Source organism: Salmo salar, chromosome ssa16 (genome assembly GCF_905237065.1).
Source record: "Salmo salar chromosome ssa16, Ssal_v3.1, whole genome shotgun sequence".
Lineage (NCBI taxonomy): Eukaryota > Metazoa > Chordata > Actinopteri > Salmoniformes > Salmonidae > Salmo > Salmo salar.
In genome coordinates this window covers 46,029,093-46,055,990 of record NC_059457.1, presented here as the reverse complement: position 1 = coordinate 46,055,990, position 26,898 = coordinate 46,029,093, and the positions used below count along the sequence as shown (strand labels likewise).

The 26,898-nt window shown below is 51.2% G+C and overlaps 1 protein-coding gene across 3 annotated transcripts in view; it reads left to right on the top strand.

Moving 5' to 3' along the window:
- tdrd5 (tudor domain containing 5) overlaps positions 1 to 26,503 on the top strand; it is a 33,689-nt gene extending 7,186 nt beyond the window's left edge. For all 3 annotated transcript variants that reach the window (XM_014149581.2, XM_014149580.2, XM_014149579.2), the window contains exons 12-18: positions 857 to 923; positions 2,420 to 2,620; positions 2,737 to 2,913; positions 21,018 to 21,122; positions 21,715 to 21,876; positions 24,757 to 25,015; positions 26,226 to 26,503. In XM_014149581.2, coding sequence (XP_014005056.1) covers positions 857 to 923; positions 2,420 to 2,620; positions 2,737 to 2,913; positions 21,018 to 21,122; positions 21,715 to 21,876; positions 24,757 to 25,015; positions 26,226 to 26,362 — 1,108 coding nt within the window. In that variant the 3' untranslated portion in view covers positions 26,363 to 26,503. The remainder of the gene's footprint in view (positions 1 to 856; positions 924 to 2,419; positions 2,621 to 2,736; positions 2,914 to 21,017; positions 21,123 to 21,714; positions 21,877 to 24,756; positions 25,016 to 26,225) is intronic.
- Positions 26,504 to 26,898: the final 395 nt, after the last annotated feature.

Genomic DNA, 26,898 nt, shown 5'->3' with positions numbered 1-26,898 from the left:
CTTTAATCAGCAGAACAGTTTTCAGCTGTGCTAACATAATTGTAAAAGGGTTTTCTAATGATCAATTAGCCTTTTAAAATGATAAACTTGGATTAGCTAACACAACGTGCCATTGGACACAGGAGTGATGGTTGCTGATAATGGGCCTCTGTACGCCTATGTAGATATTCCATTAAAAACTAAATCAGCCGTTTCCAGCTACAATAGTCATTTACAACATTAACAATGTCTACACTGTGTTTCTGATCAATTTTATGTTATTTTAATGGACACAACGTGCTTTTCTTTCAAAAACAAGGACATTTCTAAGTGACCCCAAACATTTGAATGGTGGTGGACAAAGAAGCGGCGCCAATTGTTGGTCATGGAAATTTGGTGATAAGTCATGGAATTCCATCTGTCAAAATGTGGATGGACCCTGTATATCGTGCACTACTATTGACCAGCCATTTGGGACGAATCCCCTGTCCACAACCAACCCTTTTCCCCTTGCCCGTGGCATAGATCTGAAAGGACTGGATAGGTAGTGTACTTAAAAGGGAATAGTGTGTAATTTGGGACGTTGCCTGTGGTCATGTCCAGAACCCTAGACCTCTACTCCCTAGGCACTTGTCTAGATCTGAGAGGACTGGATAGGTAGTGCACTGAAAAGGGAATAGGGTGTCATTTGGGATGAAGACAATGTTTTCCTTTCTTTTGCCAACTAATCATTAGCTGTAGAATTGAGAAGGAAAGGTATTGGAAGTGACTGTTTGTATCCCTAGTATCTGATGTCACCATGTGTTGATCGATGTGTTGATGGATGAGTTGCTCTGTGCAAGGTGGTAACAGAAAGAGTTTTGTCTATCCCCCTCAGGTCTTGTTACTCAGAGCTCCCAGCACAAGCAGTCCCGTCATCGCTGGCTGGAATCAAGCCTTTCGGTGTAAGACCTTCTACGCTACTGTTTACACAATCTACCTTCCGTGGACCCAGATTCATGAATTAATAAAGTGTCTTGAGTATGATTACTGATCTAGGATCAGATCCCCCACCCCGCTGTCCATATAATATCAAACAAATCCTATATCAGTACTACTTCTCTGAGACGCTTAATACATATAGTCTCTGGTCTGAGAAGTACTGAAACCTGCCCTATTAATACATAGTCTCTGGTCTGAGAAGAACTGAAACCCGCCCTCTTAATACATACAGTCTCTGGTCTGAGAAGAACTGAAACCTGCCCTCTCAATACATAGTCTCTGGTCTGAGAAGAACTGAAACCTGCCCTCTCAATACATACATTCTCTGGTCTGAGAAGAACTGAAACCTGCCCTCTCAATACATAGTCTCTGGTCTGAGAAGAACTGAAACCTGCCCTCTCAATACATACAGTCTCTGGTCTGAGAAGAACTGAAACCTGCCCTCTCAATACATAGTCTCTGGTCTGAGAAGAACTGAAACCTGCCCTCTCAATACATACATTCTCTGGTCTGAGAAGAACTGAAACCTGCCCTCTCAATACATAGTCTCTGGTCTGAGAAGAACTGAAACCTGCCCTCTCAATACATACAGTCTCTGGTCTGAGAAGAACTGAAACCTGCCCTCTCAATACATACAGTCTCTGGTCTGAGAAGAACTGAAACCTGCCCTCTCAATACATACAGTCTCTGGTCTGAGAAGAACTGAAACCTGCCCTCTCAATACATACAGTCTCTGGTCTGAGAAGAACTGAAACCTGCCCTCTCAATACATAGTCTCTGGTCTGAGAAGAACTGAAACCTGCCCTCTCAATACATACAGTCTCTGGTCTGAGAAGAACTGAAACCTGCCCTCTCAATACATACAGTCTCTGGTCTGAGAAGAACTGAAACCTGCCCTCTCAATACATACATTCTCTGGTCTGAGAAGAACTGAAACCTGCCCTCTCAATACATACAGTCTCTGGTCTGAGAAGAACTGAAACCTGCCCTCTCAATACATACAGTCTCTGGTCTGAGAAGAACTGAAACCCGCCCTCTCAATACATACAGTCTCTGGTCTGAGAAGAACTGAAACCTGCCCTCTCAATACATACAGTCTCTGGTCTGAGAAGAACTGAAACCCGCCCTCTCAATACATACAGTCTCTGGTCTGAGAAGAACTGAAACCTGCCCTCTTAATACATACAGTCTCTGGTCTGAGAAGAACTGAAACCTGCCCTCTCAATACATACAGTCTCTGGTCTGAGAAGAACTGAAACCCGCCCTCTCAATACATACAGTCTCTGGTCTGAGAAGAACTGAAACCCGCCCTCTTAATACATACAGTCTCTGGTCTGAGAAGAACTGAAACCTGCCCTCTTAATACATACAGTCTCTGGTCTGAGAAGAACTGAAACCTGCCCTCTTAATACATAGTCTCTGGTCTGAACTGAAACCCACTGTGTTTTTCTCCTCCCAGGGCAGCTGGAGTGCCAACGCCAAGACCTCCTTCCAGAAGCTATGTTGTGACCGTACCCTGGTGGCAGCCCTGCATGGCTACCACGCCGACTTCCTGCAGCTCTTTCTGTGCGACACGCACACCGAGGAGGACGTGTACATCCACAGCGCCCTGCAGGCCCAGGGCCATGGGCTCTGCTGCGCCCCCGCCGTCAGCGCAGCGGTCAGTCACGTGCTGAACATACAAACCTATCAAATGTCAAGGCATTTCCCATTTAGTTATTCAATGATCCAATGCAATCTCCCATAACCTTCTCCTCCTCCCATCTGTCCTCTCAGTTGTGTAACCAGTTCAACCCAGTGAGCCTCTATCTGGGCGAAGGCGTGTTTGGCGTGGGAATGGAAATGGAGGACGAGGACCCCACCCTGGAGCCTTGCCACGAAGCCACCACCATCACTTCCCAGCACAACATCACCCAACCCCTGCCCAAGAGCTCCCCTTGCCCCACTCACACGGTACAGAATATCCTCTCACATGCACGCATATTCACTCACACACACACAGAGACGACACCCTGTCTCTCTCTCACTATAGCATTCTCTCCTCCACTAACACTGTCCACATAACAGCCCTTATCAGAGTATAGAAGGCCTGGCAGAGCAGTCCCAGCGTGAGTAGTAGCAGTCCCAGCGTGAGTAGTAGCAGTCCCAGCGTGAGTAGTAGCAGTCCCAGCGTGAGTAGTAGCAGTCCCAGCGTGAGTAGTAGCAGTCCCAGCGTGAGTAGTAGCAGTCCCAGCGTGAGTAGTAGCAGTCCCAGCGTGAGTAGTAGCAGTCCCAGCGTGAGTAGTAGCAGTCCCAGCGTGAGTAGTAGCAGTCCCAGCGTGAGTAGTAGCAGTCCCAGCGTGAGTAGTAGCAGTCCCAGCGTGAGTAGTAGCAGTCCCAGCGTGAGTAGTAGCAGTCCCAGCGTGAGTAGTAGCAGCCCCAGCGTGAGTAGTAGCAGCCCCAGCGTGAGTAGTAGCAGCCCCAGCGTGAGTAGTAGCAGCCCCAGCGTGAGTAGTAGCAGCCCCAGCGTGAGTAGTAGCAGCCCCAGCGTGAGTAGTAGCAGCCCCAGCGTGAGTAGTAGCAGCCCCAGCGTGAGTAGTAGCAGCCCCAGCGTGAGTAGTAGCAGCCCCAGCGTGAGTAGTAGCAGCCCCAGCGTGAGTAGTAGCAGCCCCAGCCTGAGTAGTAGCAGCCCCAGCGTGAGTAGTAGCAGCCCCAGCGTGAGTAGTAGCAGCCCCAGCGTGAGTAGCAGCAGTAGTAGCAGCCCCAGTGTTAGCCCCAGCGTTAGTAGCAGCCCCAGTGTTAGCCCCAGCGTTAGTAGCAGCCCCAGTGTTAGCCCCAGCGTTAGTAGCAGCCCCAGTGTTAGCCCCAGCGTTAGTAGCAGCCCCAGTGTTAGCCCCAGCGTTTGTAGCAGCCCCAGCGTTTGTAGCAGCCCCAGCGTTTGTAGCAGCCCCAGCGTTTGTAGCAGCCCCAGCGTTTGTAGCAGCCCCAGCGTTTGTAGCAGCCCCAGCGTTTGTAGCAGCCCCAGCGTTTGTAGCAGCCCCAGCGTTTGTAGCAGCCCCAGCGTTTGTAGCAGCCCCAGTGTTTGTAGCAGCCCCAGTGTTTGTAGCAGCCCCAGTGTTAGTAGCAGCCCCAGTGTTAGTAGCAGCCCCATTGTTAGTAGCAGCCCCATTGTTAGTAGCAGCCCCATTGTTAGTAGCAGCCCCATTGTTAGTAGCAGCCCCATTGTTAGTAGCAGCCCCATTGTTAGTAGCAGCCCCAGTGTTAGTAGCAGCCCCAGTGTTAGTAGCAGCCCCAGTGTTAGTAGCAGCCCCAGTGTTAGTAGCAGCCCCAGTGTTAGTAGCAGCCCCAGTGTTAGTAGCAGCAGTAGTAGCAGCCCCAGTGTTTGTAGCAGCCCCATTGTTTGTAGCAGCCCCATTGTTTGTAGCAGCCCCATTGTTTGTAGCAGCCCCATTGTTTGTAGCAGCCCCAGCGTTAGTAGCAGCCCCAGCGTCAGTAGCAGCAGCCCCGGCGTCAGCAGTCAGTAGCAGCAGCCCCGGCGTCAGCAGTCAGTAGCAGCAGCCGTCAGCAGTCAGTAGCAGCAGCCCCGGCGTCAGCAGTCAGTAGCAGCAGCCCCGGCGTCAGCAGTCAGTAGCAGCAGCCCCGGCGTCAGCAGCAGCCCCGGCGTCAGCAGCAGCCCCGGCGTCAGTAGCAGCCCCGGCGTCAGCAGTCAGTAGCAGCCCCGGCGTCAGCAGTCAGTAGCGGCCCCGGCGTTAGTAGCGGCCCCAGCGTTAGTAGCAGTAGTAGCAGCCCCAGCGTTAGTAGCAGTAGTAGCAGCCCCAGCGTTAGTAGCAGCAGTAGTAGCAGCCCCAGCGTTAGTAGCAGTAGTAGCAGCCCCAGTGTTAGTAGCAGTAGCAGCAGCCCCAGTGTTAGTAGCAGCCCCAGTGTTAGTAGCAGCCCCAGTGTTAGTAGCAGCCCCAGTGTTAGTAGCAGCCCCAGTGTTAGTAGCAGCCCCAGTGTTAGTAGCAGCCCCAGCGTTAGTAGCAGTAGTAGCAGCCTCAGTGTTAGCAGCAGCAGTAGTAGCAGCCCCAGTGTTAGTAGCAGTAGTAGCAGCCTCAGTGTTAGTAGCAGCAGTAGTAGCAGCCCCAGCGTTAGTAGCAGCAGTAGTAGTAGCAGCCCCAGCGTTAGTAGCAGCGTTAGTAGCAGCCCCAGCGTTAGTAGCAGTAGTAGCAGCCCCAGTGTTAGTAGCAGCCTCAGTGTTAGCAGCAGCAGTAGTAGCAGCCCCAGCGTTAGTAGCAGCAGTAGTAGCAGCCCCAGTGTTAGTAGCAGTAGTAGCAGCCCCAGTGTTAGTAGCAGCCTCAGTGTTAGCAGCAGCAGTAGTAGCAGCCCCAGTGTTAGTAGCGTTAGTAGCAGCCCCAGCGTTAGTAGCAGCCCCAGTGTTAGTAGCAGCAGTAGTAGCAGCCCCAGCGTTAGTAGCAGCCCCAGCGTTAGTAGCAGCAGTAGTAGCAGCCCCGGCGTTAGTAGCAGCAGTAGTAGCAGCCCGGCGTTAGTAGCAGCAGTAGTAGCAGCCCCGGCGTTAGTAGCAGCAGTAGTAGCAGCCCCGGCGTTAGTAGCAGCAGTAGTAGCAGCCCCGGCGTTAGTAGCAGCAGTAGTAGCAGCCCCGGCGTTAGTAGCAGCAGTAGTAGCAGCCCCGGCGTTAGTAGCAGCAGTAGTAGCAGCCCGGCGTTAGTAGCAGCAGTAGTAGCAGCCCCGGCGTTAGTAGCAGCAGTAGTAGCAGCCCCGGCGTTAGTAGCAGCAGTAGTAGCAGCCCCGGCGTTAGTAGCAGCAGTAGTAGCAGCCCCGGCGTTAGTAGCAGCAGTAGTAGCAGCCCCGGCGTTAGTAGCAGCAGTAGTAGCAGCCCCGGCGTTAGTAGCAGCAGTAGTAGTAGCGGCCCGGCGTTAGTAGCAGCAGTAGTAGTAGCGGCCCCGGCGTTAGTAGCAGCAGTAGTAGTAGCGGCCCCGGCGTTAGTAGCAGCAGTAGTAGTAGCGGCCCGGCGTTAGTAGCAGCAGTAGTAGTAGCGGCCCCGGCGTTAGTAGCAGCAGTAGTAGTAGCGGCCCCGGCGTTAGTAGCAGCAGTAGTAGTAGCGGCCCCGGCGTTAGTAGCAGCAGTAGTAGTAGCGGCCCCGGCGTTAGTAGCAGCAGTAGTAGTAGCGGCCCCGGCGTTAGTAGCAGCAGTAGTAGTAGCGGCCCCGGCGTTAGTAGCAGCAGTAGTAGTAGCGGCCCCGGCGTTAGTAGCAGCAGTAGTAGTAGCGGCCCCGGCGTTAGTAGCAGCAGTAGTAGTAGCGGCCCCGGCGTTAGTAGCAGCAGTAGTAGTAGCGGCCCCGGCGTTAGTAGCAGCAGTAGTAGTAGCGGCCCCGGCGTTAGTAGCAGCAGTAGTAGTAGCGGCCCCGGCAGCAGTAGTAGTAGCGGCCCCGGCGTTAGTAGCAGCAGTAGTAGTAGCGGCCCCGGCGTCAGCAGCAGCGGCCCCGGCGTCAGCGGCCCCGGCGTCAGCAGCAGCGGCCCCGGCGTCAGCAGTCAGCAGCAGCGGCCCCGGCGTCAGCAGCAGCGGCCCCGGCGTCAGCAGTCAGTAGCAGCAGCCGTCAGCAGTCAGTAGCAGCAGCCCCGGCGTCAGCAGTCAGTAGCAGCAGCCCCGGCGTCAGCAGTCAGTAGCAGCAGCCCCGGCGTCAGCAGTCAGTAGCAGCAGCCCCGGCGTCAGCAGCAGCCCCGGCGTCAGCAGCAGCCCCGGCGTCAGTAGCAGCCCCGGCGTCAGCAGTCAGTAGCAGCCCCGGCGTCAGCAGTCAGTAGCGGCCCCGGCGTTAGTAGCGGCCCCAGCGTTAGTAGCAGTAGTAGCAGCCCCAGCGTTAGTAGCAGTAGTAGCAGCCCCAGCGTTAGTAGCAGTAGTAGCAGCCCCAGCGTTAGTAGCAGCAGTAGTAGCAGCCCCAGCGTTAGTAGCAGTAGTAGCAGCCCCAGTGTTAGTAGCAGTAGCAGCAGCCCCAGTGTTAGTAGCAGCCCCAGTGTTAGTAGCAGCCCCAGTGTTAGTAGCAGCCCCAGTGTTAGTAGCAGCCCCAGCGTTAGTAGCAGTAGTAGCAGCCTCAGTGTTAGCAGCAGCAGTAGTAGCAGCCCCAGTGTTAGTAGCAGTAGTAGCAGCCTCAGTGTTAGTAGCAGCAGTAGTAGCAGCCTCAGTGTTAGTAGCAGCAGTAGTAGCAGCCCCAGCGTTAGTAGCAGCAGTAGTAGTAGCAGCCCCAGCGTTAGTAGCAGCGTTAGTAGCAGCCCCAGCGTTAGTAGCAGTAGTAGCAGCCCCAGTGTTAGTAGCAGCCTCAGTGTTAGCAGCAGCAGTAGTAGCAGCCCCAGCGTTAGTAGCAGCAGTAGTAGCAGCCCCAGTGTTAGTAGCAGTAGTAGCAGCCCCAGTGTTAGTAGCAGCCTCAGTGTTAGCAGCAGCAGTAGTAGCAGCCCCAGTGTTAGTAGCGTTAGTAGCAGCCCCAGCGTTAGTAGCAGCCCCAGTGTTAGTAGCAGCAGTAGTAGCAGCCCCAGCGTTAGTAGCAGCCCCAGCGTTAGTAGCAGCAGTAGTAGCAGCCCCGGCGTTAGTAGCAGCAGTAGTAGCAGCCCCGGCGTTAGTAGCAGCAGTAGTAGCAGCCCCGGCGTTAGTAGCAGCAGTAGTAGCAGCCCCGGCGTTAGTAGCAGCAGTAGTAGCAGCCCCGGCGTTAGTAGCAGCAGTAGTAGCAGCCCCGGCGTTAGTAGCAGCAGTAGTAGCAGCCCCGGCGTTAGTAGCAGCAGTAGTAGCAGCCCGGCGTTAGTAGCAGCAGTAGTAGCAGCCCCGGCGTTAGTAGCAGCAGTAGTAGCAGCCCCGGCGTTAGTAGCAGCAGTAGTAGCAGCCCCGGCGTTAGTAGCAGCAGTAGTAGCAGCCCCGGCGTTAGTAGCAGCAGTAGTAGCAGCCCCGGCGTTAGTAGCAGCAGTAGTAGCAGCCCCGGCGTTAGTAGCAGCAGTAGTAGCAGCCCCGGCGTTAGTAGCAGCAGTAGTAGCAGCCCCGGCGTTAGTAGCAGCAGTAGTAGCAGCCCCGGCGTTAGTAGCAGCAGTAGTAGCAGCCCCGGCGTTAGTAGCAGCAGTAGTAGCAGCCCCGGCGTTAGTAGCAGCAGTAGTAGCAGCCCCGGCGTTAGTAGCAGCAGTAGTAGCAGCCCCGGCGTTAGTAGCAGCAGTAGTAGCAGCCCCGGCGTTAGTAGCAGCAGTAGTAGCAGCCCCGGCGTTAGTAGCAGCAGTAGTAGCAGCCCCGGCGTTAGTAGCAGCAGTAGTAGCAGCCCCGGCGTTAGTAGCAGCAGTAGTAGCAGCCCCGGCGTTAGTAGCAGCAGTAGTAGCAGCCCCGGCGTTAGTAGCAGCAGTAGTAGCAGCCCCGGCGTTAGTAGCAGCAGTAGTAGCAGCCCCGGCGTTAGTAGCAGCAGTAGTAGCAGCCCGGCGTTAGTAGCAGCAGTAGTAGCAGCCCCGGCGTTAGTAGCAGCAGTAGTAGCAGCCCCGGCGTTAGTAGCAGCAGTAGTAGCAGCCCCGGCGTTAGTAGCAGCAGTAGTAGCAGCCCCGGCGTTAGTAGCAGCAGTAGTAGCAGCCCCGGCGTTAGTAGCAGCAGTAGTAGCAGCCCCGGCGTTAGTAGCAGCAGTAGTAGCAGCCCCGGCGTTAGTAGCAGCAGTAGTAGTAGCGGCCCCGGCGTTAGTAGCAGCAGCAGTAGTAGCGGCCCCGGCGTTAGTAGCAGCAGTAGTAGCGGCCCGGCGTTAGTAGCAGCAGTAGTAGTAGCGGCCCCGGCGTTAGTAGCAGCAGTAGTAGTAGCGGCCCCGGCGTTAGTAGCAGCAGTAGTAGTAGCGGCCCCGGCGTTAGTAGCAGCAGTAGTAGTAGCGGCCCGGCGTTAGTAGCAGCAGTAGTAGTAGCGGCCCCGGCGTTAGTAGCAGCAGTAGTAGTAGCGGCCCGGCGTTAGTAGCAGCAGTAGTAGTAGCGGCCCCGGCGTTAGTAGCAGCAGTAGTAGTAGCGGCCCCGGCGTTAGTAGCAGCAGTAGTAGTAGCGGCCCCGGCGTTAGTAGCAGCAGTAGTAGTAGCGGCCCCGGCGTTAGTAGCAGCAGTAGTAGTAGCGGCCCCGGCGTTAGTAGCAGCAGTAGTAGTAGCGGCCCGGCGTTAGTAGCAGCAGTAGTAGTAGCGGCCCCGGCGTTAGTAGCAGCAGTAGTAGTAGCGGCCCCGGCGTCAGCAGCAGCGGCCCCGGCGTCAGCAGCAGCGGCCCCGGCGTCAGCAGTCAGCAGCAGCGGCCCCGGCGTCAGCAGCAGCGGCCCCGGCGTCAGCAGTCAGCAGCAGCGGCCCCGGCGTCAGCAGTCAGCAGCAGCGGCCCCGGCGTCAGCAGTCAGCAGCAGCGGCCCCGGCGTCAGCAGTCAGTAGCAGCGGCCCCGGCGTCAGCAGTCAGTAGCAACGGCCCCGGCGTCAGCAGTCAGTAGCAGCGGCCCCGGCGTCAGCAGTCAGTAGCAGCGGCCCCGGCGTCAGCAGTCAGTAGCAGCGGCCCCGGCGTCAGCAGCAGCGGCCCCGGCATCAGCAGCAGCGGCCCCGGCGTCAGCAGCAGCGGCCCCGGCGTCAGCAGCAGCGGCCCGGCGTCAGCAGCAGCGGCCCGGCGTCAGCAGTCAGCAGCAGCGGCCCGGCGTCAGCAGTCAGCAGCAGCGGCCCGGCGTCAGCAGTCAGCAGCAGCGGCCCCGGGCGTCAGCAGTCAGCAGCAGCGGCCCGGCGTCAGCAGTCAGCAGCAGCGGCCCCGGCGTCAGCAGTCAGTAGCAGCGGCCCCGGCGTCAGCAGTCAGTAGCAGCGGCCCCGGCGTCAGCAGTCAGTAGCAGCGGCCCCGGCGTCAGCAGTCAGTAGCAGCGGCCCCGGCGTCAGCAGTCAGTAGCAGCAGCCCCGGCGTCAGCAGTCAGTAGCAGCAGCCCCGGCGTCAGCAGTCAGTAGCAGCAGTAGCGGCGTCAGCAGTCAGCAGTAGCGGCGTCAGCAGTAGCGGCGTAAGCAGTCAGCAGGAGCGGCGTCAGCAGTCAGTAGGAGCGGCGTCAGCAGTCAGTAGGAGCGGCGTCAGCAGTCAGTAGGAGCGGCCCCAGCGTTAGTAGCAGCGGTAGGAGCGGCCCCAGCGTTAGTAGCAGCGGTAGTAGCGGCCCCAGCGTTAGTAGCAGCGGTAGTAGCGGCCCCAGCGTTAGTAGCAGCGGTAGTAGCGGCCCCAGCGTTAGTAGCAGCGGTAGTAGCGGCCCCAGCGTTAGTAGCAGCGGTAGTAGCGGCCCCAGCGTTAGTAGCAGCGGTAGTAGCGGCCCCAGCGTTAGTAGCAGCGGTAGTAGCGGCCCCAGCGTTAGTAGCAGCGGTAGTAGCGGCCCCAGCGTTAGTAGCAGCGGTAGTAGCGGCCCCAGCGTTAGTAGCAGCGGTAGTAGCGGCCCCAGCGTTAGTAGCAGCGGTAGTAGCGGCCCCAGCGTTAGTAGCAGTAGTAGCAGCCCCAGTGTTAGTAGCAGCCCCAGCGTTAGTAGCAGCCCCAGCGTTAGTAGCAGTAGTAGCAGCCCCAGCGTTAGTAGCAGCCCCAGCGTTAGTAGCAGTAGTAGCAGCCTCAGTGTTAGCAGCAGCAGTAGTAGCAGCCCCAGTGTTAGTAGCAGCCCCAGTGTTAGTAGCAGCCCCAGCGTTAGTAGCAGCAGTAGTAGTAGCAGCCCCAGCGTTAGTAGCAGCGTTAGTAGCAGCCCCAGCGTTAGTAGCAGTAGTAGCAGCCCCAGTGTTAGTAGCAGCCTCAGTGTTAGCTGCAGCAGTAGTAGCAGCCCCAGCGTTAGTAGCAGCCCCAGTGTTAGTAGCAGTAGTAGCAGCCCCAGTGTTAGTAGCAGCCTCAGTGTTAGCAGCAGCAGTAGTAGCAGCCCCAGTGTTAGTAGCAGTAGTAGCAGCCCCAGCGTTAGTAGCAGCCCCAGTGTTAGTAGCAGCCCCAGTGTTAGTAGCAGCCCCAGCGTTAGTAGCAGCCCCAGCGTTAGTAGCAGCCCCAGCGTTAGTAGCAGCCCCAGCGTTAGTAGCAGCCCCAGCGTTAGTAGCAGCCCCAGCGTTAGTAGCAGCCCCAGCGTTAGTAGCAGCCCCAGCGTTAGTAGCAGCCCCAGCAGTAGTAGCAGCCCCAGCGTTAGTAGTAGCAGCCCCAGCGTTAGTAGTAGCAGCAGTAGTAGCAGCCCCAGCGTTAGTAGTAGCAGCAGTAGTAGCAGCCCCAGCGTTAGTAGAAGCAGCCGTAGTAGCAGCCCCAGCGTTAGTAGCAGCCGTAGTAGCAGCCCCAGCGTTAGTAGCAGCAGTAGTAGCAGCCCCAGCAGTAGTAGCGGCCCCAGCGCCAGTAGTAGCGGCCCCAGCGTCAGTAGTAGCGGCCCCAGCGCCAGTAGTAGCGGCCCCAGCGCCAGTAGTAGCGGCCCCAGCGCCAGTAGTAGCGGCCCCAGCGCCAGTAGTAGCGGCCCCAGCGCCAGTAGTTAGTAGGAGCGGCCCCAGCGCCAGTAGGAGCGGCCCCAGCGCTAGTAGTTAGTAGCGGATGGCCCCAGCGTTAGTAGTAGTAGTAGTAGTTAGTAGCGTCCCCAGCGTTAGCAATTAGTAGCGGCGGCCCCAGCGTTAGTACTAGTAGTAGTTAGTAGGAGCGGCCCCAGCGTTAGTAGTTAGGAGCGGCCCCAGCGTTAGTAGTTAGGAGCGGCCCCAGCGTTAGTAGTTAGTAGCGGCGGCCCCAGTGTTAGTAGCGGCGGCCCCAGCGTTAGTACTAGTAGTAGTTAGTAGTTGCGGCCCCAGCCTTAGTAGTTAGTAGCGGCGGCCCCAGCCTTAGTAGTTAGTAGCGGCGGCCCCAGCGTTAGTAGGGGCGGCCCCAGCGTTAGTAGGGGCGGCCCCAGCGTTAGTAGGGGCGGCCCCAGCGTTAGTAGCGGCGGCCCCAGCGTTAGTAGCGGCGGCCCCAGCGTTAGTAGCGGCGGCCCCAGCGTTAGTAGCGGCGGCCCCAGCGTTAGTAGCGGCGGCCCCAGCGTTAGTAGCGGCGGCCCCAGCGTTAGTAGCGGCGGCCCCAGCGTTAGTAGCGGCGGCCCCAACATTAGTAGCGGCGGCCCCAGCGTTAGTAGTTAGTAGCGGCGGCCCCAGCGTTAGTAGCGGCGGCCCCAGCGTTAGTAGCGGCGGCCCCAGCGTTAGTAGCGGCGGCCCCAGCGTTAGTACTAGTAGTAGTTAGTAGTTGCGGCCCCAGCCTTAGTAGTTAGTAGCGGCGGCCCCAGCGTTAGTAGTTAGTAGCGGCGGCCCCAGCGTTAGCGGCGGCGGCGGCCCCAGCGTTAGCGGCGGCGGCCCCAGCGTTAGTAGTTAGTAGCGGCGGCCCCAGCCTTAGTAGTTAGTAGCGGCGGCCCCAGCCTTAGTAGTTAGTAGCGGCGGCCCCAGCCTTAGTAGTTAGTAGCGGCGGCCCCAGCCTTAGTAGTTAGTAGCGGCGGCCCCAGCCTTAGTAGTTAGTAGCGGCCCCAGCGTTAGTAGTTAGTAGCGGCGGCCCCAGCGTTAGTAGTTAGTAGCGGCGGCCCCAGCGTTAGTAGTTAGTAGCGGCGGCCCCAGCGTTAGTAGTTAGTAGCGGCGGCCCCAGCGTTAGTAGTTAGTAGCGGCCCCAGCGTTAGTAGCGGCGGCCCCAGCGTTAGTAGCGGCGGCCCCAGCGTTAGTAGCGGCGGCCCCAGCGTTAGTAGCGGCGGCCCCAGCGTTAGTAGCGGCGGCCCCAGCGTTAGTAGCGGCGGCCCCAGCGTTAGTAGCGGCGGCCCCAGCGTTAGTAGTTAGTAGCGGCGGCCCCAGCGTTAGTAGTGGCGGCCCCAGCTTTAGTAGGAGCGGCCCCAGCGTTAGTAGTTAGTAGCGGCGGCCCCAGCGTTAGTAGTGGCGGCCCCATCGTTAGTAGCGGCGGCCCCAGCGTTAGTACTAGTAGTAGTTAGTAGTTGCGGCCCCAGCCTTAGTAGTTAGTAGCGGCGGCCCCAGCGTTAGTAGTTAGTAGCGGCGGCCCCAGCGTTAGCGGCGGCGGCCCCAGCGTTAGCGGCGGCGGCCCCAGCGTTAGCGGCGGCGGCCCCAGCGTTAGCGGCGGCGGCCCCAGCGTTAGCGGCGGCGGCCCCAGCGTTAGTAGTTAGTAGCGGCGGCCCCAGCCTTAGTAGTTAGTAGCGGCGGCCCCAGCCTTAGTAGTTAGTAGCGGCGGCCCCAGCCTTAGTAGTTAGTAGCGGCGGCCCCAGCCTTAGTAGTTAGTAGCGGCGCCCAGCGTTAGTAGTTAGTAGCGGCGGCCCCAGCGTTAGTAGTTAGTAGCGGCGGCCCCAGCGTTAGTAGTTAGTAGCGGCGGCCCCAGCGTTAGTAGTTAGTAGCGGCGGCCCCAGCGTTAGTAGTTAGTAGCGGCGGCCCCAGCGTTAGTAGTTAGTAGCGGCGGCCCCAGCCTTAGTAGTTAGTAGCGGCGGCCCCAGCCTTAGTAGTTAGTAGCGGCGGCCCCAGCCTTAGTAGTTAGTAGCGGCGGCCCCAGCCTTAGTAGTTAGTAGCGGCGGCCCCAGCCTTAGTAGTTAGTAGCGGCGGCCCCAGCCTTAGTAGTTAGTAGCGGCGGCCCCAGCCTTAGTAGTTAGTAGCGGCGGCCCCAGCGTTAGTAGTTAGTAGCGGCGGCCCCAGCGTTAGTAGTTAGTAGCGGCGGCCCCAGCGTTAGTAGTTAGTAGCGGCGGCCCCTGCGTTAGTAGCGGCGGCCCCAGCGTTAGTAGCGGCGGCCCCAGCGTTAGTAGCGGCGGCCCCAGCGTTAGTAGCGGCGGCCCCAGCGTTAGTAGCGGCGGCCCCAGCGTTAGGGGAGAGAGAGAGAGAACCAAGGAGGCCCTTGAATCAGTTGTAGAACCCATTGCCCTTTATGGTTGTCACCAACCAAGAATTCACAAAATGGGACAAACACCAAATTGAGATTCTGCAAAAATATTCTCAGTGTACAACATAAAACACCAAATAATGCATGCAGAGCAGAATTAGGCCGATACCCGCTAATTATCAAAATCCAGAAAAGAGCCGTTAAATTCTACAATCACCTAAAAGGAAGCGATTCCCAAACCTTCCATAAGAAAGCCATCACCTACAGAGAGATGAAACTGGAGAAGAGTCCCCTAAGCAAGCTGGTCCTGGGGCTCTGTTCACAAACACAAACAGACCCCACAGAGCCCCAGGACAGCAACACAATTAGACCCAACCAAATCATGAGAGTACAAAAAGATAATTGCTTTACACATGGGAAAGAATTAACCAAAAAACAGAGCAAACTAGAATGCTATTTGGCCCTAAACAGAGAGTACACAGTGGCAGAATACCTGTCCACTGTGACTGGCCCAAACATAAAGAAAGCTTTGACTATGTACAGACTCAGTGAGCATAGCCTTGCTATTGAGAAAGGCCACCGTAGGCAGACATGGCTCTGAGAAGACAGGCTGTGTACACACTGGCCACAAAATGAGATGGAAACTGAGCTGCACTTCCTAACCTCCTGCCAAATGTATGACCATATTAGAGACACATTTCCCTCAGATTACACAGACCCACAAAGAATTAGAAAACAAATCCAATTTTGATAAACTCCCATATCTACTGGGTGAAATACCACAGTGAGCCATCACAGCAGCAAGATCTGTGACCTGTTGCCACAAGAAAAGGTCAACCAGTGAAGAACAAACACCATTGTAAATACAACCCATATTTGTTTATTTATTTTCCTTTTTGTACTTTAACCATTTGCACATCGTTACAACACTGTATATATACACATGACTTTTCAAATGTCTTTATTCTTTTGGAACTTCTGTGAGTGTAATGTTTACTGTTAATTTTTGTTTATTTCACTTCTGTTTATTATCTACTTCACTTGCTTTGGCAATGTTGACATATGTTTCCCATGCCAATAAAGCCCCTTGAATTGAATTGAGAGGGGGAACCAGGGAGAGGGAGGGAGGGGGGCAGGGAAGGAGGGAGAGAGAGAGAGAGAGAGAGAGAGGGTGGGGCAGGGAGCGAGGGGAAGAAGCAGTTAAAGTTGTTCTGCTGAAACGGGAAAGAGATTAATTACAGTGTTCCGTCAGGACTGTGTTATGTGGGGATGCAAGAGGGAGCGAGAGTATCATCCACCCGTTATGGACACTACTGTGGAGGTCTGAAACCTGGCTGGTTAACACCCATGCACTGTGTGGAGGTCTGAGGCCTGGCTGGTTAACACCCATGTACTGTGTGGAGGTCTGAAACCTGGCTGGTTAACACCCATGCACTGTGTGGAGGTCTGAGACCTGGCTGGTTAACACCCATGCACTGTGTGGAGGTCTGAGACCTGGCTGGTTAACACCCATGCACTGTGTGGAGGTCTGAGACCTGGCTGGTTAACACCCATGCACTGTGTGGAGGTCTGAGACCTGGCTGGTTAACACCCATGCACTGTGTGGAGGTCTGAGACCTGGCTGGTTAACACCCATGCACTGTGTGGAGGTCTGAGACCTGGCTGGTTAACACCCATGCACTGTGTGGAGGTCTGAAACCTGGCTGGTTAACACCCATGCACTGTGTGGAGGTCTGAGGCCTGGCTGGTTAACACCCATGTACTGTGTGGAGGTCTGAAACCTGGCTGGTTAACACCCATGCACTGTGTGGAGGTCTGAGACCTGGCTGGTTAACACCCATGCACTGTGTGGAGGTCTGAGACCTGGCTGGTTAACACCCATGCACTGTGTGGAGGTCTGAGACCTGGCTGGTTAACACCCATGCACTGTGTGGAGGTCTGAGACCTGGCTGGTTAACACCCATGCACTGTGTGGAGGTCTGAGACCTGGCTGGTTAACACCCATGCACTGTGTGGAGGTCTGAGACCTGGCTGGTTAACACCCATGCACTGTGTGGAGGTCTGAAACCTGGCTGGTTAACACCCATGCACTGTGTGGAGGTCTGAGGCCTGGCTGGTTAACACCCATGTACTGTGTGGAGGTCTGAAACCTGGCTGGTTAACACCCATGCACTGTGTGGAGGTCTGAGACCTGGCTGGTTAACACCCATGCACTGTGTGGAGGTCTGAGACCTGGCTGGTTAACACCCATGCACTGTGTGGAGGTCTGAGACCTGACTGGTTAACACCCATGCACTGTGTGGAGGTCTGAGACCTGGCTGGTTAACACCCATGCACTGTGTGGAGGTCTGAGACCTGGCTGGTTAACACCCATGCACTGTGTGGAGGTCTGAGACCTGGCTGGTTAACACCCATGCACTGTGTGGAGGTCTGAGACCTGGCTGGTTAACACCCATGCACTGTGTGGAGGTCTGAGACCTGGCTGGTTAACACCCATGCACTGTGTGGAGGTCTGAGACCTGGCTGGTTAACACCCATGCACTGTGTGGAGGTCTGAGACCTGGCTGGTTAACACCCATGCACTGTGTGGAGGTCTGAGACCTGGCTGGTTAACACCCATGCACTGTGTGGAGGTCTGAGGCCTGGCTGGTTAACACCCATGTGCTGTGTGGAGGTCTGAGACCTGGCTGGTTAACACCCATGCACTGTGTGGAGGTCTGAGACCTGGCTGGTTAACACCCATGCACTGTGTGGAGGTCTGAGACCTGGCTGGTTAACACCCATGCACTGTGTGGAGGTCTGAGACCTGGCTGGTTAACACCCATGCACTGTGTGGAGGTCTGAGACCTGGCTGGTTAACACCCATGCACTGTGTGGAGGTCTGAGACCTGGCTGGTTAACACCCATGCACTGTGTGGAGGTCTGGCTGGAGTCTGGTAGACAGCCATGGATTTTGTCACACATTACTGTTTTCCATTCAAGTCATAGGGAGGCGTTTTCAGCTTCAGACCTGTTAGATTTTTCACATTGATGGAGATCGTCTTGTCCTGGTACATTTAGAAGAGTTGATAGTGTTGAGTCCACAGCCTCACGACATGCAAGGAGAGAATGATTGAACAATGATGTGGTAGAAGTAAGCAACCCTTTTTAAATACTATATAATGAATGCATCCTTCCTCCTTTCCTTGAACAGATCACTGATCTGACACAACAGGGTTCAGAAAAAGCCTTTTAATAGAATCCTTGTTTACACTCAGTATACCAAACATTAGGAATACCTTCCTATTATTGAGTTACACACCCCCCTTTTGCCCTCAGAACAGCCTCAGTTCGTCAGGGCATGGACTCTACAAGGTGTCAAAAGCATTCCACAGGGATGCTGTTCCTTGTGGACTACAATGATTCCCACAGTTGTGTCAAGTTGGCTTGATGACCTTTGGATGATGGACCATTCTTGATGCACACGGGAAACTGTTGAGTGTGAAAAACCCAGCAGCGTTGCAGTTCTTGACACAAACCGGTGCACCTGGCACCTACTACCGTACTCAGTTCAAAGGCACTTAAATATTTTGTCTTGCACATTCACCAGCTTTATGGCACACATTCTCAATTGTCTCGAGGCTTAGAAATCCTTCTTTAACCTGTCTCCTCCCCTTCATCTACACTGATTGAAGTGGATTTAACAAGTGATATCAATAAGGGATCATAGCTTTCACCTGGATTCACCTGGTCAGTCTGTCGTTGAAAGAGCAGGTATTCTTAATGTTTTGTGCACTGTGTCTCTCTCTATATCCCATCGTGTTATCTCTCTGTATATATCCCAATGTTATATCTCTCTCTCTATATTCCACTGCGTTATATCTCATTGTGTTATATCTCTCTCTGTATATATCCCACTGCGTTATATCTCTCTGTATATATCCCATTGTGTTCTCTCTCTGTATATATCCCACTGTATTATCTCTCTCTGTATATATCCCACTGCGTTATATCCCACTGTGTTATCTCTCTCTGTATATATCCCAATGTTATATCTCTCTCTGTATATATCCCAATGTTATATCTCTCTCTGTATATATCCCACTGTGTTATATCTCTCTCTGTATATATCCCACTGTGTTATATCTCTCTCTGTATATATCCCACTGTGTTATATCGCTCTCTGTATATATCCCACTGTGTTATATCTCTCTCTGTATATATCCCACTGTGTTATATCTCTCTCTGTATATATCCCACTGTGTTATATCTCTCTCTGTATATATCCCACTGTGTTATATCTCTCTCTGTATATATCCCACTGTGTTATATCTCTCTCTGTATATATCCCACTGTGTTATATCTCTCTCTGTATATATCCCACTGTGTTATATCTCTCTCTGTATATATCCCACTGTGTTATATCTCTCTCTGTATATATCCCACTGTGTTATCTCTCTCTCTGTATATATCCCACTGTGTTATATCACACTGTGTTATATCCCACTGTGTTATATCACACTGTGTTATATCTCTCTCTGTATATATCCCACTGTGTTCTCTCTCTGTATATATCCCACTGTGTTATATCCCACTGTGTTATATCTCTCTCTGTATATATCCCATTGTGTTCTCTCTCTGTATATATCCCACTGTGTTCTCTCTCTGTATATATCCCACTGTGTTACATCTCTCTCTGTATATATCCCACTGTGTTATCTCTCTCTGTATATATCCCACTGTGTTATATCTCTCTCTGTATATATCCCACTGTGTTATATCTCTCTCTGTATATATCCCATCGTGTTATATCTCTCTCTGTATATATCCCAATGTTATATCTCTCTCTGTATATATCCCATTGTGTTATATCTCTCTCTGTATATATCCCATTGTGTTATATCTCTCTCTGTATATATCCCATCGTGTTATATCTCTCTCTGTATATATCCCATCGTGTTATATCTCTCTCTGTATATATCCCACTGTGTTATATCTCTCTCTGTATATATCCCACTGTGTTATCTCTCTCTGTATATATCCCATCGTGTTATATCTCTCTCTGTATATATCCCATCGTGTTATATCTCTCTCTGTATATATCCCACTGTGTTATATCTCTCTCTGTATATATCCCACTGTGTTATCTCTCTCTGTATATATCCCACTGTGTTATCTCTCTCTGTATATATCCCACTGTGTTATATCCCACTGTGTTATATCTCTCTCTGTATATATCCCAATGTTATCTCTCTCTGTATATATCCCACTGTGTTATATCACACTGTGTTATATCTCTCTCTGTATATATCACACTGTGTTATATCTCTCTCTGTATATATCCCACTGTGTTCTCTCTCTCTGTATATATCCCAATGTTATATCTCTCTCTGTATATATCCCAATGTTATATCTCTCTCTGTATATATCCCAATGTTATATCTCTCTCTGTATATATCCCACTGTGTTATATCTCTCTCTGTATATATCCCACTGTGTTATATCTCTCTCTGTATATATCCCAATGTTATATCTCTCTCTGTATATATCCCACTGTGTTATCTCTCTCTGTATATATCCCACTGTGTTATCTCTCTCTGTATATATCCCACTGTGTTATATCCCACTGTGTTATATCTCTCTCTGTATATATCCCAATGTTATATCTCTCTCTGTATATATCCCAATGTTATATCTCTCTCTGTATATATCCCAATGTTATATCTCTCTCTGTATATATCCCACTGTGTTCTCTCTCTCTGTATATATCCCAATGTTATATCTCTCTCTGTATATATCCCAATGTTATATCTCTCTCTGTATATATCCCAATGTTATATCTCTCTCTGTATATATCCCAATGTTATATCTCTCTGTATATATCCCAATGTTATATCTCTCTCTGTATATATCCCAATGTTATATCTCTCTCTGTATATATCCCAATGTTATATCTCTCTCTGTATATATCCCACTGTGTTATATCTCTCTCTGTATATATCCCACTGTGTTATATCTCTCTCTGTATATATCCCACTGTGTTATATCTCTCTCTGTATATATCCCATTGTGTTATATCCCACTGTGTTACATCTCTCTCTGTATATATCCCACTGTGTTATATCTCTCTCTATATATATCCCATCGTGTTATATCTCTCTCTGTATATATCCCACTGTGTTATATCTCTCTCTGTATATATCCCACTGTATTATATCTCTCTCTGTATATATCCCATTGTGTTCTCTCTCTGTATATATCCCACTGTGTTCTCTCTCTGTATATATCCCATTGTGTTATCTCTCTCTGTATATATCCCACTGTGTTATATCTCTCTCTGTATATATCCCACTGTGTTATATCTCTCTCTGTATATATCCCACTGTGTTATATCTCTCTCTGTATATATCCCACTGTGTTATATCTCTCTCTGTATATATCCCATTGTGTTCTCTCTCTGTATATATCCCACTGTGTTCTCTCTCTGTATATATCCCATTGTGTTATATCCCACTGTGTTACATCTCTCTCTGTATATATCCCACTGTGTTATATCTCTCTCTGTATATATCCCACTGTGTTATATCTCTCTCTATATATATCCCATCGTGTTATATCTCTCTCTGTATATATCCCAATGTTATATCTCTCTCTGTATATATCCCACTGTGTTATCTCTCTGTATATATCCCAATGTTATATCTCTCTCTGTATATATCCCAATGTTATATCTCTCTCTGTATATATCCCACTGTGTTATATCACACTGTGTTATATCTCTCTCTGTATATATCACACTGTGTTATATCTCTCTCTGTATATATCCCACTGTGTTATATCTCTCTGTATATATCCCATCGTGTTATATCTCTCTCTGTATATATCCCATCGTGTTATATCTCTCTCTGTATATATCCCATCGTGTTATATCTCTCTGTGTATATATCCCACTGTGTTATATCTCTCTCTGTATATATCCCATCGTGTTATATCTCTCTCTGTATATATCCCATCGTGTTATATCTCTCTCTGTATATATCCCATCGTGTTATATCTCTCTCTGTATATATCCCATCGTGTTATATCTCTCTCTGTATATATCCCATTGTGTTATCTCTCTCTGTATATATCCCATCGTGTTATATCTCTCTCTGTATATATCCCATCGTGTTATATCTCTCTCTGTATATATCCCATTGTGTTATCTCTTTGTGTTATATATCCCATCGTGTTGTATTAGTGACTTCTTCAAGGATAGGAGGGAAGAAGGATGCATTGTTAAGTAATGGATGTGTGTTTTAGACCCCTAACCTTGTGGGCGGGAACAAAACCAACAAAGAGGAAGTTCTGCCTGACCTCCCGGCACTGGAGTTCATCGAGGTCACAGAGGTCAACTCCACAGCCCAGGTATGACCTTTGACCCCACAATTATCAGAACATAATTCTAGCATAGCCGAAAGAGGAAGCGAGACACCCCACTCGCTGTTTTTTTCCTTCTGTTTTTTCCTGGTTCAATGAACTAAGTAGACCAGACCCAGCTGCTATCTCATTGATGACTATTGGAGACCCACTCAGTTAAGTAGACCAGACCCAGCTGCTATCTCATTGATGACTATTGGAGACCCACTCAGTTAAGTAGACCAGACCCAGCTGCTATCTCATTGATGACTATTGGAGACCCACTCAGTTAAGTAGACCAGACCCAGCTGCTATCTCATTGATGACTATTGGAGACCCACTCAGTTAAGTAGACCAGAACTGACCATTTCTTTCTCAATGGAAATGGCCTGAGTGAACTATCTTTGGTTCTAGAACATGGTGACGTTGTAAGACCTTGTTATAATGTGTGTAATTGGACTGGTCCTATATGTGTGCTGTCTCTCCAACTCCTATGGTCAATTGTGATGAGACCGCTCAAACAGACCTGGAACGAGGCTAATGTACAATGGAACTGGGATTACAAAAGGAATGATCTAAAGTTGTGTGTTTGTTTCTCCAGGGGGGCCTGAATGCCAACCCGTTTGCAGCTCTGCAGACTAAGGACCCGCTGCTGCTGTGCTGTAGTGACTGGGACCAGGGCTGGACACCCAACGCCCCTGCCCCCACCCCAGAGGTGGTACAGCCCAAGGCAGACCTGGGTAACCATGGAGACAAAGCTAAGGTAAGGACAGAGGTCAGACATTTGGCCTCAGAAAATACTGCATACTTTTTTTGGGGTTGTCAGACTGAAAAGAGCAGTCCCAACCAGACTGTATTATATTCTACCTGAGGTCCAGTTGTTTGCGTCGTTATCTGGCAACCTGCCTAACACCACTAAGCAGCTGGTAAGAACTAATTTAATTGGAAAGCAATTGCAGTCTGCAGTCTGACCTCCTGTTGTGGTGTTTGTTAGGCATTAGACCTCTGCCCCTGCACATCCTCCCCGGACGCACTGCTGCTTTATTATTTGTTAATTGGAAGAAAATGAGAACAATTCCTCTCCCCGATGTTCTCATTTCTGAATTCATTAACCAAAATAAAAAGCCTGTTTGTGCCAAATTCCTGCATGAGGAACAAAATAAAACACAAATTAAGAACTTTGAGATAGGGCCAGGCGATATCGAGTTTTTTTTATATATTCAAGTTTGTTTCAGCGCGATGTGGAAAATGCCTGTATCGCAAGAATGGAGGTTCTGTTATGTTGTAACTTTTTACAAATGCAGCATCTCACTGTCTCTTCTGTCAGCCCAACACGTGCACAGAGGTTATCCACCAATCACAACCCTAGACAGCCTTTCACAAATTGTAATCACGCCGGAGAAGTGTAGCAGCGGTAAGAGTTCCACCAACATGGAGAGTGAGGAAGCCAGCGCAGCCTCTCGTGAGGATGAAATCATGCCCAAAAAGGGTAACAATGTTTTTCAGTAATATGGAAGTGGTTCAGGTTTAAGAGGTCTGATGTTCAGCAAACGAATGTCCTGTGTAAAATGTGTGGAAAGACAATTGCTCTGAAAAGCAGCAGCACAACCAACCTCCATCACCTGTAACTGAAACACGAGATGGAATGGGAGGAAAGCGTGAGACTACACAATGCCGATTCCAGTCGCCCAATTCCCAAAACGTCAGCTAAAAGACAAACTACCATACCCGCATCCTTTTCAAACGTAACCCCTTATGACAAGAAAAGTTTGAGGTGGAAGTTGATAATGGATGCAGTGACCTATTACATAGTGAAGGATATGGTCCCAATCTTTACAGTAGAAAAGCCAGGCTTTTAAAAGCTGCTGGGTACAGTTGACCACAAATATCAGCTGCTAAGCCGCAAGTATTTTACGGAAGAGGCCCTGCCGTGATTATACACTGCTAACTGCGAAAGAGTGGCAGAGAAGCTGGCTAGTGTGTCTTATTTTTCCACCGCAGCCGATCTATGGTCGAGCAGAACGTTAGAGCCATACCTAAGTTTGACAGTCCACTACATAAATCAAGATTGGAAATTGCAAAATGTCTGCCTCCAGACGTCGTACTTCCCTGATGATCATACAGGTGAAGTAATAGCCCAGGGTCTCAGACTCTCTGGCATGGTGGAAGATGATCATACAGGTGAAGTAATAGCCCAGGGTCTCAGAGACTCTCTGGCATGGTGGAAGATGATCATACAGGTGAAGTAATAGCCCAGGGTCTCAAAGACTCTCTGGCATGGTGGAAGATGATCATACAGGTGAAGTAATAGCCCAGGGTCTCAGAGACTCTCTGGCATGGTGGAAGATGATCATACAGGTGAAGTAATAGCCCAGGGTCTCAGACTCTCTGGCATGGTGGAAGATGATCATACAGGTGAAGTAATAGCCCAGGGTCTCAGACTCTCTGGCATGGTGGAAGATGATCATACAGGTGAAGTAATAGCCCAGGGTCTCAGACTCTCTGGCATGGTGGAAGATGATCATACAGGTGAAGTAATAGCCCAGGGTCTCAGAGACTCTCTGGCATGGTGGAAGATGATCATACGGGTGAAGTAATAGCCCAGGGTCTCAGAGACTCTCTGGCATGGTGGAAAATGAGTGAAGACTGACAGGTGTGCATGACAACTGACAGCAGGAGCAACATGATAAAAGCTTTGTGCTTGAACAACTGGACCCGCCTGCAGTGCTTTGGGCACAGGCTTCACCTCGCCATCGGTAAGTGTGATGTTGGATAATTAAAGTGCATTCAAAAAAGTGATGTTCAGGCCAGCTGTAGGTTAATGTGTTAGTAGTTGTCATTCTGCCAATCCAATAGCAAATAACCACAGGCTGTTTTAATTATAACAACAAATGAACTAAATTCATACATTTTCAATCAAAATGGTTATATATATGACATATTGAAATAGCTAGTGGTCAAACATTCCTAAACAATAGAATAGACGTGTGGGTGTGTTCATTTGTTTTGCAGGAATAGGCAATGAGGCCTCGTATTTTTTTAAATAAAGAAAATTCAGTTAAGAATTGTGTCTTGGCCTTTTTTAATTTGTTTAGAGAGAAACAGGAAATGGAGATGTATATCATCCAAACCTTTGAAGAAAAGTGATATTACTTTTAGCCTGTATCCCACCCCCCGGCTCTGGCCTGTATTCCCCCCCTGCCTCTGGCCTGTATTCCCCCCCTGCCTCTGGCCTGTATTCCCCCCCTGGCTCTGGCCTGTATTCCCCCCCTGCCTCTGGCCTGTATTCCCCCCCTGCCTCTGGCCTGTATTCCCCCCCTGGCTCTGGCCTGTATCCCCCCCGGGCTCTGGCCTGTATCCCCCCCCCCCCGGCTCTAGCCTGTATCACACGGCTCTAGCCTGTATTTCCCCCCCCGGCTCTGGCCTGTATCCCCCAGCTCTACTTTGAGATGGGTTTTATTTCCATTGAATGGGTTTTGTTTTCACATTCTTCGAAATGACGTGTTATTAATGCTGAATGCTGTGTGAATACATTGCTGGTGCCCTAAATATGCATTGGTTTTAGCTGGTTGGGTTTTTATGATTTGGTGCTTTCCAAAGTCCCAGTCAATGCATGATCTTCCCTACCCTTTCTGTCCCCCAGGTGTTTCAGCCCCCCCCTCCTTCGCCTAGTGCCGGTGAGCTGAAGCAACCATGCTATGTAAATGCAGGGGCGGTGCCCCCGGTGTCCCTCATACCCGCGGTGCCCCCGGTGTCCCTCATACCTGCTGTGCCCCCGGTGTCCCTCATACCCGCGGTGCCCCCGGTGTCCCTCATACCCGTGGTGCCCCCCCAGCCCTCCACTCTGAAAACCCTGAGCCTCCATACCCCCGGATTGACGCAGACCCAGAGTGCCCCATACGGTACGGTAAACAAATACACACACACGGTAAACAAACCATTACACACACAGGGGTTAGCCTGAGCACTAATGATGCTAGAGAAACAATGAAATTCCCCACTAGTGAATGGCCCTGTACAGAGAAACTGACACTGATCCTATTAGACCTGTTACCATAGCTATTTGACCAAATTGTGTTACCTAATTGCATAAGCCTTGATATTGATACACTGTTACAGTGCAGTGGTTTTGGTTAAGCTGTGAACAAAAGACCCAAACAGGCCATGGAAATACAGCAAGCAGGCTGAGCTTTACACTTCATCTAATGTTGTTCGGCAGCAGTGTTGCAGCTAAATGAATCAAATCAAATTGTATTTGTCACATGCGCCAAATACAACAGCAACCTTACAGTGAAATACTTACTAACAAGCCCTTAACCAACAATACAGTTTTAATAAAAATACCACAAAAAAAAGATAAGAGTAACAAATAATTAAAGAGCAGCAGTAAAATAACAATGTGGAGGCTATATACAGGGTGTTACGGTACAGAGTCAATGTGGAGGCTATATACAGGGTGTTACGGTACAGAGTCAATGTGGAGGCGATATACAGGGTGTTACGGTACAGAGTCAATGTGGAGGCGATATACAGGGTGTTACGGTACAGAGTCAATGTGGAGGCTATATACAGGGTGTTACGGTACAGGGTCAATGTGGAGGCTATATACAGGGTGTTACGGTACAGAGTCAATGTGGAGGCGATATACAGGGTGTTACGGTACAGAGTCAATGTGGAGGCGATATACAGGGTGTTACGGTACAGAGTCAATGTGGAGGCTATATACAGGGTGTTACGGTACAGAGTCAATGTGGAGGCGATATACAGGGTGTTACGGTACAGAGTCAATGTGGAGGCGATATACAGGGGGTACCGGTACAGAGGCAATGTGGAGGCTATATACAGGGTGTTACGGTACAGAGGCAATGTGGAGGCTATATACAGGGTGTTACGGTACAGAGGCAATGTGGAGGCTATATACAGGGTGTTACGGTACAGAGGCAATGTGGAGGCTATATACAGGGTGTTACGGTACAGAGGCAATGTGGAGGCTATATACAGGGTGTCTGTTGGAGACTAATGCAAAGATGCTGTTTTTATCTTAAGTTAGGATTCTGACTCTACTGCCATGGAAGATGTCTACATTAATGAGGTATTTCCTGTGTTGTCTAGGTACATCCATGTTCCCTCTATTTGGGACAGGGGACATGCTGCGTGTCACCTCGCCCTTTGCCCTGGGCCCGGCCGCCCGTCTGGCTACCGGCACGGGTTCCCACCTCCTCAACTGGTACCCTCACAAAATGGCCTGAACACACACGCACACGCACACACACACATACACTTCCTCAATGCACAGCTGGTCAAACCAGCATGATCCTACTTTGTGCAGACATGATCCTTACCTGTTAGACTGTTAGCTACCTACAGTCAGTCCATGATCCTTACCTGTTAGACTGTTAGCTACCTACAGTCAGTCCATGATCCTTACCTGTTAGACTGTTAGCTACCTACAGTCAGTCCATGATCCTTACCTGTTAGCTACCTACAGTCAGTCCATGATCCTTACCTGTTAGACTGTTAGCTACCTACAGTCAGTCCATGATCCTTACCTGTTAGAATGTTAGCTACCTACCTACAGTCAGTCCATGACCCTTACCTGTTAGAATGTTAGCTACCTACAGTCAGTCCATGATCCTTACCTGTTAGACTGTTAGCTACCTACAGTCAGTCCTCTTTTTTTGGTTTGATATTGATGTCATGTAAACTTCTCCCATGTTTTCTCTAACACTACAAGGAATGTGTGCAGAGTCGATCGCTCCTTCTTCGAAATAGAAAATAATCGGAA